The sequence below is a fragment of the Prinia subflava genome, chromosome 2 (assembly GCF_021018805.1).
Source record: "Prinia subflava isolate CZ2003 ecotype Zambia chromosome 2, Cam_Psub_1.2, whole genome shotgun sequence".
In the NCBI taxonomy this organism is placed as follows: Eukaryota; Metazoa; Chordata; class Aves; order Passeriformes; family Cisticolidae; genus Prinia; species Prinia subflava.
The window spans coordinates 45,301,533-45,320,744 of record NC_086248.1 but is presented as its reverse complement, the minus strand read 5'-3'; the positions used below and the strand labels follow the sequence as shown (position 1 = coordinate 45,320,744).

Here is a 19,212-nt window from a genome sequence, read left to right as displayed (position 1 = left end):
TAAAATTTTTTTTTTTGAAGCTTGACAATCAGATTAAGGTTAAATCAAGAGGAATGCTTTCAAGTACTGGCTTTTTGGGTTTTTTTACTTGCATGCTAAGTGGTATGTTCTATTTAATTTAAATTCTTTCATCACTGTAATAAATGGTTTGATTGCTGTGCCATATTGTTATCATGATAAAGATTTTTGCTTTTTGAGAAATAAAAATGTATAATCAAGGAATAGAAGAGATTAATAGACAATATGAAATTTGTTATCAAAAGGGTAGTAGTGGCTGTGGACAGCAAGGAACAAGAGGAATCCACAGGGAAATGTTCCCAGGGGCCAGTGTGGGCCTGCTTAGTTGTTGCTGAAACACCTGGTGATTTCCTTAAGGTGCCATATTAGGTGGAGCTAAAACTAATACAGATCAGCTCAGAGCCCCAAAGAATTACCTGGTGTTACTTGTAAATGTTCCTGGGAAAGAATCATCTGATCATACTCTGAGATACTAATTTGATGTCCAGGGCATTGCAGCAACAGGCCTTTCAAGTACTCCTGCCTGGATGGCTTTCTATGGAAAGAATTTAAGATCTAGCTTTGCCAGTTCTTTGGAGTCATATGTTTGTGCTGAACTTGACTCAAAAAGTTGCCCTATTGCACTAAAACGGAACTGTTTTAACTTAAAGTGCAGACATTTTTGTTTGCATGGTCAGGCTTTTCACACTGTAGCTGGTTGGTCTCATTTTAGCTTCCCCAGCACTTTTCTTTAAATGTAGCAATAAGGAAAAACTGTATTTCTGAAACTTAGAGTGCACAGATGTTAAATGCCAACTTCTATGGATGTGCTTGCTATGAAGGAGTATGCTTCCATGCTCTAGGTGGTGTTTGCTTTCAGTATATCTCATGCACTCTTTCTGGGTGAAAGGAGCTCAGTATCTATCGATATTTCATGTTAAACATCTGTTGTTGTGTTTTCCCATAGGAGCATTTCCCTACATCTCTGTTTACTTGCATTGATACATGGTCAAACACACTGTTGTGTTTCCCCAGGGGAATGCTCCAGTTATGCAAACCAAACCATGGATCTGTCCCCATGTTCCCTGGCTGTGCTGAGGTTTGCACTCATCAGTCCCCAAGTGAGCTCTGTGCCGTATTCTCTTATGAAATCGCTCATGTAATTGGTCATACTAGCTCACAATAGCTCACTGAATAATTTCAGTCTGCAATTGTTGACTGATTTATAGATGAGCAAGGGGCTCGGGTTTGTGGGGGCTCTTTGGTTTGCAGGAGTTGCACTTTGGAAATACTTGTGTGAGGGCTGGGGTGGAGGAAAGGCTTGCAGCAAGCTGGGCTGATGGGATTCTGCTAAGGCAGAAGCATACCTGGGGCCTGAGCAGGGCTTGTGTACTCTAGCCATATGGGTGAGCTTTTAAGTCCATTATTATTTGTTTGCTGTGGCTGTGCAACTTCCTCTTCCCCTTTATACACAGTTTTTCTGACATGCTGTCACTGCCTCCATCTCTCCTGACAGAGAAAATGAAGAACACAATACAATTTCCTACCTTCTGTTGTTGAGTTGGTTGTTTAAAGAGAGAGAGTTTTCCTTGGATATCAGAAAAGAATCTGTATCTGCCAAGGTTCTTTGTATAGGAACAACTGTTAATATAAGCAGGCTTCCTCACAAATACCCAGGCAGTACAAATTACCACAGCGGGACAAAACTCCCACCCCTTCTTCCAAGGGTATTAACAAATTCATTGAAGGGGATGACCATTCGTCTGTCATCCAGGGAGACTTCTTCTGGTGAGGCATCTTCTTGCATTTCAGCTTTCAGGTAATTACTCTCCTTTTCAATAGTTTTTCTGAGCACAAGCCAGTTCTTTGCCTGTGTTGAAAGAGGAGCCCATACTAGCTTTTTGTTATACCTTGGCCTGAAGTAAGGAAGTAAGCACTGGGAATTAAACACTGTTCTTCATTAGTTTATTTTATTAGCACACAAAATGTAATTGTTCTTGCCAGTATTGCATTATTCTTTCTCCATGCTTCTGTTGAGCATTTTATAAAGTGCAAGTAGGTAAGGACACTCAGTTTCTTCTGGAGAAACCTACCAGCTTCAAGCCAAGGCCCCAAATAAGGATGGAGCTGTGGTACTTGGGCATCTCTAGGTACTTTAACCTTATAACTGCTGCTAAGCCTCCAGCAGCAGAGTATCCCTCTGTTCTCTGGCATTAATGGCATGACCCAGTGGTGTGGTGGTATTTGAAAACGGGAGAGGAAAGAAAGCCTTTAAGGCTCAAGAGTTAGAGATGTGCAGAACTGCTGCCTTGCGTCATGCTGCCTTATTCCCCTGACAGCACTGTCCTCAGCGTTTTCTGCATTTAGCTGCTAGGCTTGGTAACAGAAACAGCCTGTGAGCAATTTTGCAGTGTTCAGTTTTACATTCAACAGAAGTGTAAAGTTCAGTGCCATGGAATTTCCCTGCTTGGTTGTTAAGATAACTTGGTACAGCTCAAAACCACACAGCCTGAACTGTAGGCAGAAGCTTTCCTCCCCCAGGTAAGTAGGTTTAGGGGTTCAGAGCTGGCCTTGCCCTTCTCCCATGAATGCTGGAACAAATCTCCTCTTGGGGTCTACCATATTTTATTTTCATTCAAATTATTTGAAGGAAAACTATCTAACAGAATATAGCTTTATAGATCTTATATTGTTGTGAAAGAAAAAAGTAAAAATTAACATGGGCCATCTCAGGGACTTGTTTCTTTTGAAATAATTGATGACATAAAATCCCAGACCGAAAGAGGTGGGAGATGCAAAGCATCTGGCAGAGTTTACAGCCCTGGGGGGTCGGAAGGCGCAGCGCAGCCTGCTGCAAACAAAGGCCGAGTGTTTTGCTGATACGATTGCAAAACATATGTTTGCCCAGGACTGTTATGATCTTGGGAATAGGCAGGAGGCCAGATTTTTGCAGCGGCAGCACACTTAGTCACACAAATATCTGCAAAATGTGAACCTTCTGCGATTTCTCGGTTTAAAAGCCGTAATTATTTTGTTGCTTATAAAGAAGGTAGAAGCTCTTGCATAAGGAACAGGACAGGGGGGCGGAAAGCATTGTCCAAGGAGCGTCTCTGTGCCGGGGAGGACAGCGGAAGGGAGCCGAGGGGTCCGGGGTTCGAGGCTGCCCTGCGGGGCCGGGGTGGGCTGGACGGGGCTGCCTCCCCTTGTGCCGCTCCCGGGCACGGGGAGCGGCCGCGGGGTCGCGGCGAGCGCCGCTCCGCCCCTGCGCCGGGCGGGCGGGACCGGGCTGGCACCGCCCCGGCGGCGCTGGGGCAGAGCCCGGCGAGGCTGCGAGAGCCGAGAGCCCGGCCCCAGCTCCGCAGCGCTGTCCGGACGGTGGCGAGCCCGGGCCGGCAGCACCAGGTACTCTTGAGTGGCCGGGGTGCGCCCGCCGCCTGTCCCCGCCGCGCTGAGCTTCCCCAGGGGCGGGGGTCTCTTTCGCCGGGCGCATCCCCCAGAGAAATCCCTGCTGGAAGGAGGGCGGGGGTGCGGGCAGCCCCCTGCGGATCGTCCGCGGGGCTGCGGCGGCAGCAGCGGCGTTTCCCTGCGGGCTCCTCGCTCGCAGGGTGTCGTTCGAGGGTCGCAGGTCCCGTTCAGCTGCTGCCTGCGGTGACAGTGCGGGATAAGCAGCTGCCGCCTGCGGTGACAGTGCAGATACTGTCGCTGTCCTCCGCGACGCCCCTGGGCCCGGGAGGGCTGTGTTCCGCTGGCGTGTGTAGGAACCGGGCGCCTCTGCAGAGTTCTCGGGCTCGTCCAGGTGGTTTTTGCCTCGGAATTGCCCAGTCTTTACATCGTTCTTGCATAGGTTTGGATTATCCTTTTGAAACAGTAAGGCTGGGTTTGTGTTTCTCATGGAGAAGAGCGAGCTGTAATTATAAACAAATGCAAGTCAAGACCATTATTTTGGGCAGGAATAAACCTGCTGATTTGGATCTCTCTTGTACATTTCTTAGTGTCATCACGTTAAGATTCGTCTTTTAAAGGAAAATTTTAAATCTTTAGAACTGATACAGGTTGCTGCAGAACCTGTTTTGTATTTTTCTGGTTTAGAATAATCCGGTACTTCATGGATACATATGGATACATATATATGGATATATGCTTTGCTTTGACATAATCCAGCAGTACAGTCTGTGTAATGCAAATGGTTACTGTCACATTTAGACTGTTTCCTTGTGTGTCACCTATTTATTGGTATTTAAATAGTGTTTACAGCAGAGAGATTGCATACATTCATTTGAAATCCTTTGCCCTTTAATGCTTTCCGTTTCATTAGAAAAGTGCCATAGGAAAAAAGCTAGGCACTAATCATTGAAACTCAGCCTCGGTTTCAGTGAGCTCATATCAAAAGTAAACTGGGTTGTGGACTCCAGGCAGTTGTGTCACAAAACCACTTCAGGAAGAGCAGTCAATGCTGGGGAAGAGCAGGTAGCACATAGGCAGCACCTGGAGCCCGCTGCAGCTGTAGAAAATGACCAAAGAGGTGCTAGAGATGGAGACTGAGGAGTCTCCATCTCTTTGCTTTTGTTTCTGCCATTGTGAGCAAGGTGTGTGATCTTGGACACGCTATCCCTTGCCTTGATTTCTGTCTTGAATCAAGTCACATAAACTAGATGGGGATGTTTTTAAAATCAGGTATTTCAAAAGACTTTGAGACATTCAGAGAAATGATAATGAAATTAAAGTAATTTACGTCTTTAAATTCATGTAAGAATAACATATTCCATATGAAAGAGGAACAGTTCAGCATTTGCCATGCTCTAATTCCAGTGAAGAGTGGTAGGTCTGTGTAACAAAGTGCTTTGTAACCCAGGGGGAGTACTTGTTCCCACTTCTTTAAACCCGTACAAGTGGAGACATGTCTGTTGCTTCAGCTGACATGCCCAGCAAACAGAACCATGGCAAAAATTTAAAGTACATGAGCATTTCTAGGATAATTTTTTTCTATCATTCTAAGGTGAATCATGGTTTGTTTGGGAAAGCCACAACAATTGCAGTTACTTTGGGATTAAGTAAACAAATAAAAAAGGAAAAATGGCCAGCTCTGCATAGCCCCACATTTAGAAAAGTTGTAGGATTCCTCTGTGGAATAAAAGAACTATATTTAATCACCACTCTTTGTTCTTAATTCCCTAATATGTCCCTAATTCCCTTCCTGCAATATGGAAACTACAGCAGCTAGTGCATTTAGCAGAACTGAAAATACATTTTTTAAGCTGAGTATGTATCAGCTTCGGGACAGCTTGTCCTGTGTGGCTAGTTGTGCCAGCCCTGGTTGTTAACTTCCTAATCGTGCAAACTCCATGTGTAGCCTCAGTGTCACCACCAGTGAGGTTTTGCTTGGTGGCCTTTAAAGGGGAAGGAGGAACCAGACAGTTCACAGTGAGCGCAGCAGCAGCGGCAGCATGAAGCCTCTTAGACTGGTAAGTGCCAAGTCTCCCTTGGAAATGCTGCACAACCTTCTTGGACACTGACATGCTTAGGGGCATTTCATCCTGTAAGCTTATAAAGCCCTAAATGGGTATTTTTAATGCTCATGCTTCAAATGCTCATCATATTATACTAAGCTGAATTTTCAGCACTGGCATGCTGGAGGGGTTAATTCTACCAGGAGACTGTGGTGAAGAGTTTTTAACTCATAGCTCATTGTGCCTTTCTTAACCCTAAGATTGGGTGGGAAAGCACTTAGATTATATAAAATGATGACTGGTTGTCTAGGAAAATGTTACCTCCAAAAAACTCACCTCAGTCTCATTTCTTTTCTCTGGTTCATTACGTTAGGTTGTTTGATATTGTATTATGGGGTGTGATTTTCATTTAATTTTGTTTGAATCTAGCAGCACTTAGTGCTTAATCAGGACATAGATGATTCAGATAAAGACATTAATTTAAATTTAGTTTAGTGAAGTAAATTGATAATTGTAATTCTACTTCGCCTGCGGCTTGTCTATGATAAAATGTTCCCTTTGCCATTTAGAGAAGGTCTAAGTAAGTATGTAGCTAAGTCTTTCTGGTAGATACAAATCTGATAGACTGATAGTGGTACTGACTGTACTTGAGGGGAGCAAAATGACTGACTGTGCTAACACCAGGGGTGCAGTCTGAGTGAGCATTGTGGGTCATAGCTCATCAATCCTGAGTGACAGAAAATCAGCAGCTTGGTAACAGTCCCCAGATTCACTGGACAGAACTACCATTGAGTTTTGGGAGAGGTTTTGTGATAAGGGACAGAGCTCTAGCTGCAAGGAGCCAGTAGTGAGAGACCATCAAGGATCTGAAAAAGCATTTCAGGCATACAATGGAAGAAGAACTCTAGCTTAGGTTAGATATCTGTTCCTTTTCCAGAGACTCTGTGACCTGGCTTGTGGCTTAGTTCTATTTTCAGTGGTTTTAGGTGAAATTTCTGATATGGGGTGTCTGCTTAGACTGTGACTTTTTTTTAATGTACATTTTAAAGAGATTCAGAACCAATGTGGATGATGTTCTATTACTAGCAGAGGTAATGAGTGTTGTACTTTTAAGTATTTACAAACCTCTTCTACACAATTGCAGTTCAATTTTTTATCTCAGGCTTTTACATAAGTTTGACAGGAATGATGTTCCTTAAAAAAGCTTCCTAAAATTAGGCTGGATTGCCAGCTGTAAGATAGAGAAAAGCTTTAAGTTGTGTGAATTGATACATGTTTGAGGCTTTAGAGTGGTCTTCCCTAAGCATGTATGTGCAGGCAGTACAGACTTTGGGTCTGGTTGTCCTTGTGGAGTTGGATGTGCTAAGTGAGCCAGACTGGTCAGAGTGAGTGGTAACTGGGAAGTGTATAATTAAGCTTGCAGACTTGTCTCATTAACTTCTCTGTCTCAGCTCTGCAGTGCTGTTTCTTGGTGTAAATTTGCATAAAGCATTTCCTGGCTGAGAAGTCTCTGAACAGGCACACAGTCTGATGGTTAGGGCATTAGCCTGTGATTTGAGAGAGCTCAGCTCAAGCCACCAGTCTTCCATAGCAGCTTCTCCAAGATGTGTAGCTTTTCCATTTCTCAGGGATTTTTTTTCTCCTAGATGGGAGATAATGTACTTGTCCTACCTCACAGGAGTCTTGCATTATCTAAATGCGTGAGATGTGATGCTGGGCTGATACGGCAGTGGTGAGGGATTTGTACATTGAGAAATGATGGGTATCTGGTGAGCACAGTTCCCATGGAAATAATAATAGTGGCTGTACAGAAATACAAGTTACATTGCATAAGGAGGAAGAGGAGGCTTTTCTGTGTTTTTTGAGGTTGTGTCTGTCAAGACAGCAATACAGCATTTACATGGCTAAAGTCTTGCTTTTCTGTCCAGGTGTATCTGGAAGGTGAGCAGTGCAGTGGATGCCACCCAGCAAGGCCCACCTCCTTCCATTAGCTTGAGCTGCTGGGTGTTGGAGGTGAAATCTGTTCCACCCTTGGTGCTCAGCTTTGCAGCCACCTGAGTTTTATGTTCTGGCTTTGAAGATGGAGTGCGTCTGATGCATCATCATCATCGTTATTATTGTTATTGTTATTTATTCGCACCTAAAGCCTCAGTTGTGGTTGGCTTTCTGCTGAGCTCTGAGCTGTATTCAGCTGCAGAGTTTCTAGACTGAATGAAAGTGGTGTGGTGAGGTTGACAAACAGGAGGAAAGGAGCCAGGAGAAGTTTGATGCCGAGAATGTGTCACTAAGTAGGTCACTTTGGTGTGCAATTCTGTGGCCTGGAATCACATGAGAGTTGCTTATACATTTGGGAATACAGACTTTTTGCCAGCTGCTGCTTGTCCTAGACACAACTGCTTCACCAAGGGCTTGTTGGTGCTTCAGGTGAGATGGTGCTTTAAGAGAAAGGTGCAGGAGAGAGATGCAGGGGTGTGTCTGGTCGGGATGCAGATCTTGCTTTTGAGAGGGAGAGTGTTGCTCCCTGAGTTGAGTGTATTTGGAAGATGGAGGTTTAGTGAAGAATATCATGAAGGATAGAAATATGTTCAGGACAAAGGAGAGATTCCCTAGGACTGTTTTGAGAATTATTACAGTGTTGTCAAGTATTTGAAATGCTGGGGTGCTAGAAGCACACAGCTATTTCTGAAGTACTAGGAGAACTTGATTAAATGCTGCTTCTGAAAAAGACAGGAAAATAGCTTTTAAAAGGTCTGCCATAGCTTGTAGAACTGTGACTGAAGAACAAGTTTTTAAAAGGCTTCTAATGGGTCAGATTTTACACAGCTCTCACAACTGTGTTCCCATTTTGCAGTAGGGAAACAGGCTCATCTTCACAAATCCTTTGTTACATCTTTGCCACGACAGAGCCTTGACCCCAGGCTTCTCAAGTCTTCGGCTGGTGCCATGATAACGGGGGTGGTCCCTCTCCTGATGGAAAACAAAGCAACTTATTTAATCATTAAAAAAACCCCTCTTAAGTCACTTTGCAGCGAGGGTTTGGATAGTTGAGTAATATAACCTGTTATGTGCTGTGTAATCGTTTGTTTCACCTCTGTATGCTTTCAGAACTAGAAGTGTATTGATTGTCATGTATTTTAGATTGTGAAGCAAAATAAATTAGCAGTCTGCTGATCTCAAGTTCTTAAATCTGGATTTGGGTTTTTTTTTCCTTCTTCTAACTGTTCTGGGAAAAAGACTGAAAAACACTTGTTCAAGAATTAAACTTCAAGATATTTGTCTTGGAGGGCTTGATCTGGCAAACTGCTGACATCTGCTAAATTAAATGGTGCTTACAATATAAATGATGTCTCTTTTTGCTTGCTGTTGTTTGGCTATGAGATGTTTCTCTAGTGTATTTATAGCCAAGATAAGATGTTCTACTGAAGTTTTAAAGAGAGATGCTGAAAAATTCCATTCTACAAGTGGCATTGCTTGGCTGACAGGCAAAATTTCTTTTGTATGTTGGGACCCATAGCAGGAAATAAGCTACACTGAGGGGGAGAAGTGAAAGAGGTGCTCTTTGATCTTACTTTATCCAAGTAAGGCTTGAAAAATGAAGGCATCTGACTTTAGGATTTAAGGAGACTGTCAGAATCTGAAGAGTTTGGTAGTTGCCACTTAGGCCTGCACTCATTGTTTCCAGCTCTCTGAAGCTGTTTTTTAATCTTGGGGGAAAGTTCAGGAAATAGTAACTGATTAATAAAATTGCTTCTCGTACAGTGAACTCTGTACTGCAGATAGAAACCTCAGCTAAAGAGAGAAAAGGTGCAGTAGTCAGTGCAACCAGTATTGCATGTTTATAACAGCCTTTACCTATGTGGGGAAAATGTGGTGAGGTGAACAGCTGCATTTGGCAGGCAGCTCTCGGGGCATCATCTGCTCTCGAGGCCTAAACCAGCTGAAGGTGCCCCTCTGCTCTGTGTGGTTCAGTGCATGGTATTTATTCATCTAAACCTGCTTGAGAACCTGGACAGAATTGGTATTGTCACAAAATGGGTGGGTTTGGCAATGGAACAGAGGCAATGGGTATGTTCTAAAAGATGATTGGGAAAGAGGGCACAGGTAAGGAGCCCAAGCCATTTGTTTATATAATGTTTATATAATTTGTTTATGTTATCCCTCAGCTCCATCCTCAGCTTTAATCCCAGGTCTCCCTCCATCTGTAAGAGTGCCATGCCATCAGCTGGCAGGGCTTCCATCTTTCCAGGGGCAGCCAAGCTGCTCACTGGGGAGCGATCCCCTCAGGAGAGCTGGTTTGCAGCAAGTGCCACACACAGCAGAGCCTCTGCAGCAGTGCCATGGGGGGCCTGTGTGAAAGTGTGAGGTGAGGCCATGTCCTGTTTGGTGCCTGCCCCCTGGAGCCTGCTGTGCCTTCTCAGGGAGCTGCTGTGTGCTAAATAGAGGGACTGCTCTGGAATATGCAGCTCCCCATTATCCAGAGGGAACAGTGTTTGTTAATGGACAGGACACAAATGCACCCAGGTCCTTTATGTATATGCTCCTTGGCTGCAGGAAAGGCCCAGGGTGCCATAGGCCTTTCAGAAAGCTTCATCCAGCTGAAGGAGAGGACAAGTAGCCAACTGCTAGGGTTATCCAGCCTCCACCTTACCTGCAAGGCAACACATCCACACAAGTGGGTGCAAAGATGTATCTGCTGCTGTTCTGGTGGAGCAAATTCCCCTCCCTCCCTCCCTCCTTCCCTGAAAATGTGAATAGCTTGTTATCCTATCTTGAAAAGAAAGCAGATGCAAATGTACATCAGGTACTTTCAGCAGTTTAAGTGCTCTTTGAGGTTGAGAAGAAGAAATCTGATTAGGGTTACAGCTGTTTCATTTCCTGACAGATGCACGGGGTGTTGTGCGCTGGCGAACTGCGGATGTACACACACAGCAGCCTCGTTTTGTATCAGTGGCATAACCACACAGCAGCCGGCATGTTCGGAACTCCTTGTCCTGGACACCCTGCCAAAATATGCTTTATGCAGAATTTTCTGTGAACCAGGCTGTTGTGTGTTTTGTGTCTGTATGTGCATGCATTTAAATTTGTGTGTTTTTTCTTTGGTTGACAGGGCCTTTGTTGTTGAACTTTTTGTTGCTGGAGTGGGGCAGTGTGCTGTAAACAAGCACAGCTAATTATAAAGCACTTGTATTAAAAATGATTTGCATTTGTACAAACAGTACTAGTAAAAGTGCCCGTGCAAGAGTACCACGAGTACCCAAATAAGCCCAGCTCTGAATGGAGAACTCTTTTCTTTCTTGCAACCACAGCTAAAAAGCTTTTTATAACTAAATGCTGAGGTGGTGTAATTTTCTTTTCTAGGAACTTGGAATAAGAATTCCTAGACCACTGGGACACGGACCAAGCAGATTCATCCCTGAGAAGGAGGTGTGGTAGTGTTTTCAAGTACATAGTGAACTTTATTCTTTTAAGGAACATTATTTTAGTAGTAGCCCACACTGGTTTCAGGACAGCTGCTGATCTGCAAAACATTTTCACTAGTGATCACATTCAGTCCTGAGACTTTGGCCACAGTTCTGGTGTACAGAACAGTGAGAGCCTTGGGGAGCTTTGGAATAGTTATGACCCCTCCCATGCTGCTATCTAGCATGAGAGAAACCCAATACTGTTTCCTTGTGAACATCCGGATGTAATTTCCTACTGGTCCACAATGTAGCTGCCCCTCTGCTGTGGGTTTGCTTTTTCTTGAGCTGCCTCTACCACTCTGAAGAATCTGAGGAGCTTCAGAGTGCTGTGGATGAGCATTTCTGCTGCTTCTCCCCTGACTGTCTGGTAAGAGATTTTGGAGCAAAGGAAAAGTTAGTAATATGCCTGTGGTTTTCTAGGAATTTTAGTCTTTTTCAGTTTCCCTTTGTCTTTCTTGTCATCTTATTTAGCTTTTTACTTCTTTCCCTCTTTTTCACTTAGTACAAGTGATGATTCAATTAGCTTTTTGTTATCATAAACTAAGATCAACCTGGGGTATTCAAGAAAGTGAAGATGAGACAGTTAAAAATGAGAAGTCAGTGTTGTGTTAGAGAGAGACTAAAGCCAAAAATCCCCTTTTGCTGATATAACCACTTGTGATCTCCTAAATGAGAGGCATTACAGGATTTAATGTGCCTTATGTGCACTGATTTAACACCATTAATAGATTTATAGTATAATTCCTTTCACTTGGGGCCTCTGGGTGCTACCATAATATATTTATTTGCTATTTTATTGGTGGTACTTGGACAATATTGCTCATTGCTCTTTCTCTCGGATCAGACAATTCAGGTGGGAAAGGAGGACGCCACGATGCACACACTGTTTGCAGAGTCTTTTGCTACGCTGGGCCGACTGGACAACGTCACCTTGGTGATGGTTTTCCACCCGCAGTATCTTGAAAGCTTTCTAAAAACTCAGCACTATCTCCTGCAAATGGATGGCCCGCTGCCGCTCCATTACCGGCACTACATCGGGATAATGGTACGCACCAGGCGGAACCGCCCCGCCGGCCGCGGCTCCAGACCTGTCTGACAGCAGCTGGGACTGTGCTGCAGTTTTGGCTGGAAAGGCAATTCACCAGCAGCTAAGGGAAAAGCAGAGTGGGTCTGCTGGTGTCTGCTTTACAGATGGCTTCAGAAGAGCAGCACTTGATGTTCATAGATTTCATAGGACTGTGAGAAAAAGGGGAAATGCATGCCACAGAAATAAGACAAATTATTGGCTTCCTTAGTATATCAGAAACTGCTTCTCTAGAAAGCTGTTTGTGTGTGTGTCCTGTCACATACACCCCTCTCTAACTCAGTAGTTGGTCCCATCATTCATTTCTGAGTATGTAAATTCTAAGCAGATTTTCTGCCCAAAAGTGGTAGATTTCTGATTTTTAGTCTGCCAGTTCAATGATCTTTGCTTGTGGAAGTGGAATTAAAGTTTTGGGCTGTGTCTCAATTTGGTGTAGAAAGTGTTGGAGTCAATGATACTGGGCCTTTCTCTGCTGAGAAGCTGCCCACAGTCTCTCTTGCCCTATGCAATCTAAAACTTGTTTTTGGTCGTTGCTGGTAAAGATGCAGCTAGAGACAGCTTCTTTCCCCCTGGGGAGTACGGTGCAGTATGGATTACTTGCTTCAGAACATGTAATAAATCCATGCCTGTATTTCTCCCTGCATATAGCCATGTTGCACCTGTAGCCAGTATAATGATGGTGTGTATGAACAAGCAATATTTATGTTGTGAGAACAATAATCAAAACAAGCTGATGTGTAATTTCAGAAATCTTTTTTTACTTGAGTCTTTGATCGGTGCAAGTCTTCTTAATTGGTTGTTTTGAGAAAATGATGACTTACAGTATTTGTCATAAAGCATTAACTTTCTCTAATTGTTTTCTGTATCATACTGTTTTCCTTTCTAGGCTGCAGCACGACATCAGTGCTCTTACCTTGTTAACCTCCATGTGAATGACTTCCTTCATGTCGGTGGAGACCCTAAGTGGTTGAATGGTCTGGAAAATGCACCTCAAAAATTGCAAAATTTAGGAGAATTGAACAAAATGTTGGCTCACCGACCCTGGCTTATCACCAAGGAACATATCGAGGTAGGTCTTTCGTGGAGTAATGTGAATGTCCCCTTTTTTCAGTAAAGCAATCACAGATTCTTGGGGTTCAGAGCCAGACAGGGTGAAAGATGTTCTGTGGCAATGACTTTGACTTCAGTGCTATATCACTGCATGATATAGTATCACTTGTGCCTTGTTAAGTAAAACTAATGGGATCATAACTGCTCTTAAATGAGTAACAAATTTAGTTTGCAACACGCTGAAACTTCCCTCTCATGTCGGAATTCTGTCGGTGCAATGAGAGTGTGCTCAGGTGTGCACCTCCCTCCTCAAGTTGTGTGCTTTCAGTAGCCAGAGCTCCCAGATGTTTCTGAGATGCTGCCAGAAGTCAGAACAGCAGCCACCACATTTTTGGCTGGCTGGCTGCCAGTTCAAATGCTGAGTTTTCAGGATGGAGTGAGCAGGCTGGCAGAGCTGCCCAGGGCAGTGGTGGTGGTACAGGACAGCCAGGACTGCAGCACCAACAAACCACCAAGGGGCTGCTTCTTCCAGCCCTTCTGCTCTCCTCTGTGCCCGTAGCATGGAGCACGTGGGTGCTGGGCCTTCCTTGGTGCTGCCTGGCCTGGTGGGAGGTGGTGGCCGGTCCGGCTGGAGGCAGGACGCTGCACTGTGGGGAGGGCGCACGCTCTGCCACAAGGCCCCAAACCTCCCACACCTTCCTGCCTGAAGGGGAAGCTGAGGTTTGAAGTTTCTTGGTGAATCTAGAGCATTCCACCCATGGGGACAAGATGGAGGGAGCCTGGCCCTGGTGCCAGGTTTTTACATAGCTGATGTGCAAGGAGTTGCCTGGGTTTTCTGATGCTGTAAAGACCATTTGAACAACCACGCAACAGTTGTGGCTGCATCTTCATTAGAGGTGTGAAATTTCAGTGCAAGTCAGTATGGCCTCAACCACATAGTGCAAAAGAGAAAGCCCAACTTATTCAATTGCCCAAGGACAGAGAGAGGAGAGACGTTGTGTCCCTTGTGGCTTAACCACGCAGGTCTGTGTCTGGCAGGTCACCTGGTAACAGGTCACTGAGCACACTAATGGCAGCAGAGAGTTAGGAACCATGTGTGGATGTTGGAAAAATAATTTTACCTGGCAAAGAAATGTGTTGATAAACTGCATTAAGATGGGGTCAAATTAATTACTTTAATACTTGAATACTTTTGTCTTGCATTATTTTTACAGCAACTTTTGAAGACTGAAGAGAACAGCTGGTCCCTGGCAGAGCTGATCCATGCAGTTGTTCTCCTTACACACTACCACTCCCTTGCTTCCTTCACATTTGGCTGTGGAATCAGCCCAGAGATCGACTGTGAAGGGGGTCACACCTTCAGGCCCCCCTCTGTCAGTAACTATTGCATATGTGATATAACAAATGGTTACCACGGGGTGGATGAAATCCATGCCAGCCCAGCTGGAAGTATTCCAGTAAGTGTCTCTCTGAACAAACAATCTCTTCCAGTAGTAGTTGTTTCTTTGTAAACTTAATACGTGGAGGGTGCCTGTCTCATTTCATTCTTTGAGAGTGGGATTGATGAGCCTAATCCAGATGTGGGCATTGAAAAAATGCATTTAGGAGGAGCTGAGATGATGTTGGGAAGCTGGGGAAAGCTACCAGAGGGAGTAACAGACACAATCTCTGTTGTCGTTTTCTTCTGCCTGTCATTAATGAAGGTGAACTGAGACGAGTCCCAGCCTCAGCTAGTCCATGACACATGTCCTGAGCAGCAGTGGCCAGGAATGCCACCGATGTTGTTCATCGGTGCAGTGGAAAGTTGGCTCTTCTTTGAATTCCAGGCTCTCGCTTTTTTGCCTTGAGGTGTTTGTCATGCATCACACAACAGATCGTTCTTAACAGATCATTCACAACTTTGTGACTCTCTTTAAAACACTCTCTCCTGCCTGCAGCGGCTTTGCTGATCTGGACCTGTTTTCCCTTGGTGAAAAGCATGATGTGAACTAAGTGTTGGTTGAAGAACAGCCATGAGGGTGTTCTCACTGCAAGATCCTTGCTGTGATATTTTACTGCAGTGGTGTGGGTGGCATTTAAATTAGTTTGATGGAGCTTGCTGGCGCTCTGAAGGAGCAAACTGCAAAAGGCAGGGAGGAAAGGGGCAGAACTGTATAAATTAAAGATACTTTACTTTGGTGCTGAGGAAGTTTTACAAGATCAGTTAGTGAATCCTTGTGTTAAAACAGCTGTTGTGAAAGATGATTATCTTGCACTGGCTTTCTTTTGAGGCTTCGTTAAATCTGCATTTATACTCACCCTTCCTTTTTCCTTCAATGTTTCTTCTCTGTGAGCAGAGGAGGGGAAAAATACAGTTGAGTGGTAAATTGTTGTTACTTCCTCTATCAGAATTTCTGTTACAGCTCCTTCTTTTTCAGTTGCTGAACATTTAGACTAAGAGAAACTAATTTTAGTGTGAGAACAATTAGTTCCAAAATGCTGTGATTTTTAAATCATGCTAAAAATACCAGAGATCTAATTGGGAAAAGATGATGACCAAATGTAAACCATTGGGTCAAGTACAGATTTCTTTCAAAAACTGTAAAACTGTGTTCCTTAAAAGATCTGTATTTAAAGATATAAAGGACTTCAGTTGTGTTTAAACCTTCTGGATTGGCAATTTCTGCTATCATTGTCAGTTCCTGTTGCATGAAAACGAAACATCTTTCTCTTCTTTGTAGTCTACAGAGTCTGTCTGTGAAGTTGAAGCTCTTATGGAGAAAATGAAGCAGCTGCAGGAGTGCAGAGATGAAGAGGAAGCCAGCCAAGAAGAGATGGCCACGCGTTTTGAAAGAGAGAAGAGAGAGAGCATGTTCGTGTGTTCTTCAGGTAGCGCAGATGGAGTCTGTATATGTATTTACTAAGACTTTTCCAAATTACTTGAAGAAATACTCCTGCGAAAGAGGAACAAAATGCTACTATATGTCTCACAAACATTATCATTTCTTTGAAGGAATCAAGATTAGGGATGCCTTGTTTTCTTCCAGGAACACATAAAAGCAAAGTAGTGCTGAGATCTGTGGCTGCTCACAGACACACCATAACACTCTCTGACCAGTATTGTGTTTTATAGAAATCTCCAGAAGAAATGGAATTTCTGTCTTGAGAGTTTTACAAGTTTCACAGGAGATTTAAGCATCTTTCAAGATGCTGTAAGAACAAGACATTTGACATGCTTTGCTGTTTAGGTGTATGAAACATTACTTTTCAGATGACCGAGAGACAATACTTAATTTATTACAAGTTTAGGGTTGTTATGGGCTCTTCCAATACCATTTTCTCTAAGACAAAGTTGGCATGGAAGTCTCAGAAGTCTCTTTTTTAATAAGCTCTCTGTTCCAAACCAGGTTTCTCCTGACATTTTTACAGACCTCTTGATTTAGGGGGGAAACGTCCCCTAGATTCAGGGGATAGGGTGAAGACTGCAGTACAAGAGAAGGGAAAAAAAGATGTTTGTCTGTAAGAAAAAACCTGAGTGTTTTTCATGGAGTTGCCTCTAAACACCGTAGCTGCAGTCACAGAGCTGTACCAGAGAATCTGAATACGGGCAGTCCAGTGAAAATGTGTTTGATTAAAAAGCAGAGACCCATTCTTCTGCAGGAGTTCTGCTCGTATATTTCCAATTTGTTCTTTCCAATTGTGTGAAGTTCTGTTTGGCTTTAACAGAAGATGAAGAATCTGCAGCAACAAGAGATGTGTCTCGTCACTTTGAGGATACCAGCTATGGTTACAAAGACTTCTCCAGACATGGAATGCACGTGCCCACCTTTCGTGTTCAGGTAAGAGGCTGGGGCTGCCATCGGCAGGTCTGGGGAACAACCCGCTCACTGTGCCAGATACCAAACCTGGAGAGGGCTGTGCTCTCACTGCCCCACGGGTGAGCCCTACAGCCAACCAATAACCCCCACCCCAGGGGATTACCTGCCCTGGGATCTGTAACTGTAGTAAAGCTCCGCGTCCTCACCCGTTCATTTCTAAAATGCTCCATTCTGCATTTTTACCTATTCTAAGGATTATTCCTGGGAAGACCATGGCTATTCCTTAGTTAATCGTCTTTATCCAGATGTGGGACAACTACTTGATGAGAAGTTCCATATTGCTTATAATCTGACTTACAACACAATGGCCATGCACAAAGATGTGGATACCTCAATGCTAAGACGAGCTATTTGGAACTATATTCATTGTATGTTTGGAATAAGGTCAGTTTTACTGTTTTTGTTCTAAACACATTGGCTTTTCTTTCTTGGGTTGAACCAGAAGTATTTGTAAAGCAAACATGCACGCATTTTTAAACATATTTTTATTTACGGGGAGGGCCACTAGTGCTACACTTACCCAATAATTTGTTTTGCCACAGGAACGTAGAAACAATGCAAGTGAAATAACTGCTGCTTGAAAGTGTTTTTTCTTTCAATTCCAAACAGATATGATGATTATGACTATGGTGAAATTAATCAGTTGTTGGACCGCAGCTTTAAAGTTTATATCAAGACTGTGGTTTGCACTCCTGAAAAGACCACAAAAAGAATGTATGATAGCTTCTGGAGACAGTTTGAACACTCTGAGAAGGTACAGTTTGTGTGCATGCTGAGGGACAGCCACGGGCCCCAGATCAGTGTCTCCCTGCCAGGCACAGCCACACAGCCTAAGCTTTAGCTGATGCTGCTGAGGTTCTGCTCACAGCCAAGGCATTGGGAAGTGTTGTGTCCCCAGGCTGAAATGATCTCCCCTTTCCTCCTGCCTGTGTGCTGGCTCACAGCTGGCGTGGACTGAGACACAAGAATGGTACAGCTCCACCTCAGCTGCAGCCAGTACTGCCTGTATCCCTGAGAGGCAGGGATGTGGTGCAAGATACATCCATCCCTGGAACAGCTCTCTGGCTGGCCCAGGATCTTTCCAGTCCCCTGGTCCTTCTGGCATGGATAGCCCCAAAGCAGTTTCTTTGTTAAAGCCTAAAAGCTCTGCTGCTTGGTTACAATCTGAATTACAGACTGAATTGCACCTCCCAGGCACATTTCCTGCTGTTAACTCCCAGATACTGAATCCATTAAGTTTATGTCCTTCTGTTTTTCTTTGGAAGGGTATTTCTTGGCCTCACTTAAAGTCAATGCTGAAACAGAAAGATGCAGAAAGCATTAATGCTTATGTCATTAGAGGCTCTAGTTCTTGATAAACCCTTTAAAGCAGGGTCCTATAACTACAATGGTCTAAGATTGTTCAAGTAAAACACTGCCTATGTTTTGGTTAGACTAGCTGTGATAGATGAGCTTTCCAAGCCCACAAATCCTTCTTTAAAGCCCAAAGCTTTCCATCTCCATAGCAATCAAAATCCAAGGCTCGTTCACATACGTATCACTGAACACAATAACCATACATCCTCACGGATCTCATGCAAATGAAAGCACACACAACCCTTACATGCCACAACAAACTGACAGCAACCTGCTGCCAGTAAAAAAATACTTTTACACCCTCTTCTCCAAAAGTTTCTGATCTCATCCTCAAAGAAATGCAGTAAAGGCATTGAGGAGATGATCTGGGGAACTAAAATCCTTACCTCCAGTAGCTTCTGTGTCTCAGTAGAGAAAGCAGGTCTGTGACACCTGGGGAGTTTTTCTGGTGCCTCACCTTGGCCAACCACTCTCTCTTGTTCAGGTGGTAGCTGCCTCTGTTTCTCTGTCAGTCCTCAGGGTCTAATGTCTTTATCACCTCTGCCTTTGTTAGCACCTCTCTCTGCTCCACAGGTAGCACTGCCCTTCTGCCTTTAACCATTAGCCTCATTAAAACTGAACAAGCTGTGCACGCATATTGTGCTGCTGAGGAAGGGCTTGTGTGCTTGAAAGCTTGTCTGTGTTTTGCAGCTAAACCAGCTGGTGTGCTAAAGGATGATTTCCTATGGCCCTGGCCCTGCCTAAGTGTGCCTGTGAGCCAGTGCCACAGTGTGCCACAGTACCAGGCATGGCATTGGTTCCTCTGCCCCCCTCAGTGAGCTCCACAGCAAGGTCTTGGTGGTGACAGGGGCAGTGCTCCCTTGCTGCTGCTGCTGCAGCAGCTCCACACAGCCCCGAGGCTTTCTTTGCTGCAGCGCCAAAGGGGTGGTGAGCGTAAAAAGTGGTGCTAAAGCATAACT

General features: G+C 44.2%; 1 protein-coding gene across 4 annotated transcripts in view; it reads left to right on the top strand.

The window, feature by feature from the left end:
- Positions 1 to 19,212, top strand: part of SESN1 (sestrin 1) — a 78,511-nt gene that overhangs the window by 58,164 nt on the left and 1,135 nt on the right. The window contains exons 1-9 of one of the 4 annotated variants that reach the window (XM_063389778.1): positions 3,245 to 3,399; positions 10,803 to 10,868; positions 11,751 to 11,951; positions 12,877 to 13,059; positions 14,255 to 14,497; positions 15,761 to 15,908; positions 16,746 to 16,858; positions 17,091 to 17,281; positions 17,507 to 17,651. In XM_063389778.1, coding sequence (XP_063245848.1) covers positions 11,781 to 11,951; positions 12,877 to 13,059; positions 14,255 to 14,497; positions 15,761 to 15,908; positions 16,746 to 16,858; positions 17,091 to 17,281; positions 17,507 to 17,651 — 1,194 coding nt within the window. In that variant the 5' untranslated portion in view covers positions 3,245 to 3,399; positions 10,803 to 10,868; positions 11,751 to 11,780. Of the gene's footprint in view, positions 1 to 3,244; positions 3,400 to 5,409; positions 5,460 to 10,802; positions 10,869 to 11,750; positions 11,952 to 12,876; positions 13,060 to 14,254; positions 14,498 to 15,760; positions 15,909 to 16,745; positions 16,859 to 17,090; positions 17,282 to 17,506; positions 17,652 to 19,212 lie in introns of those variants that run through there. The other 3 variants (XM_063389777.1, XM_063389775.1, XM_063389774.1) reach the window with 3 other exon arrangements.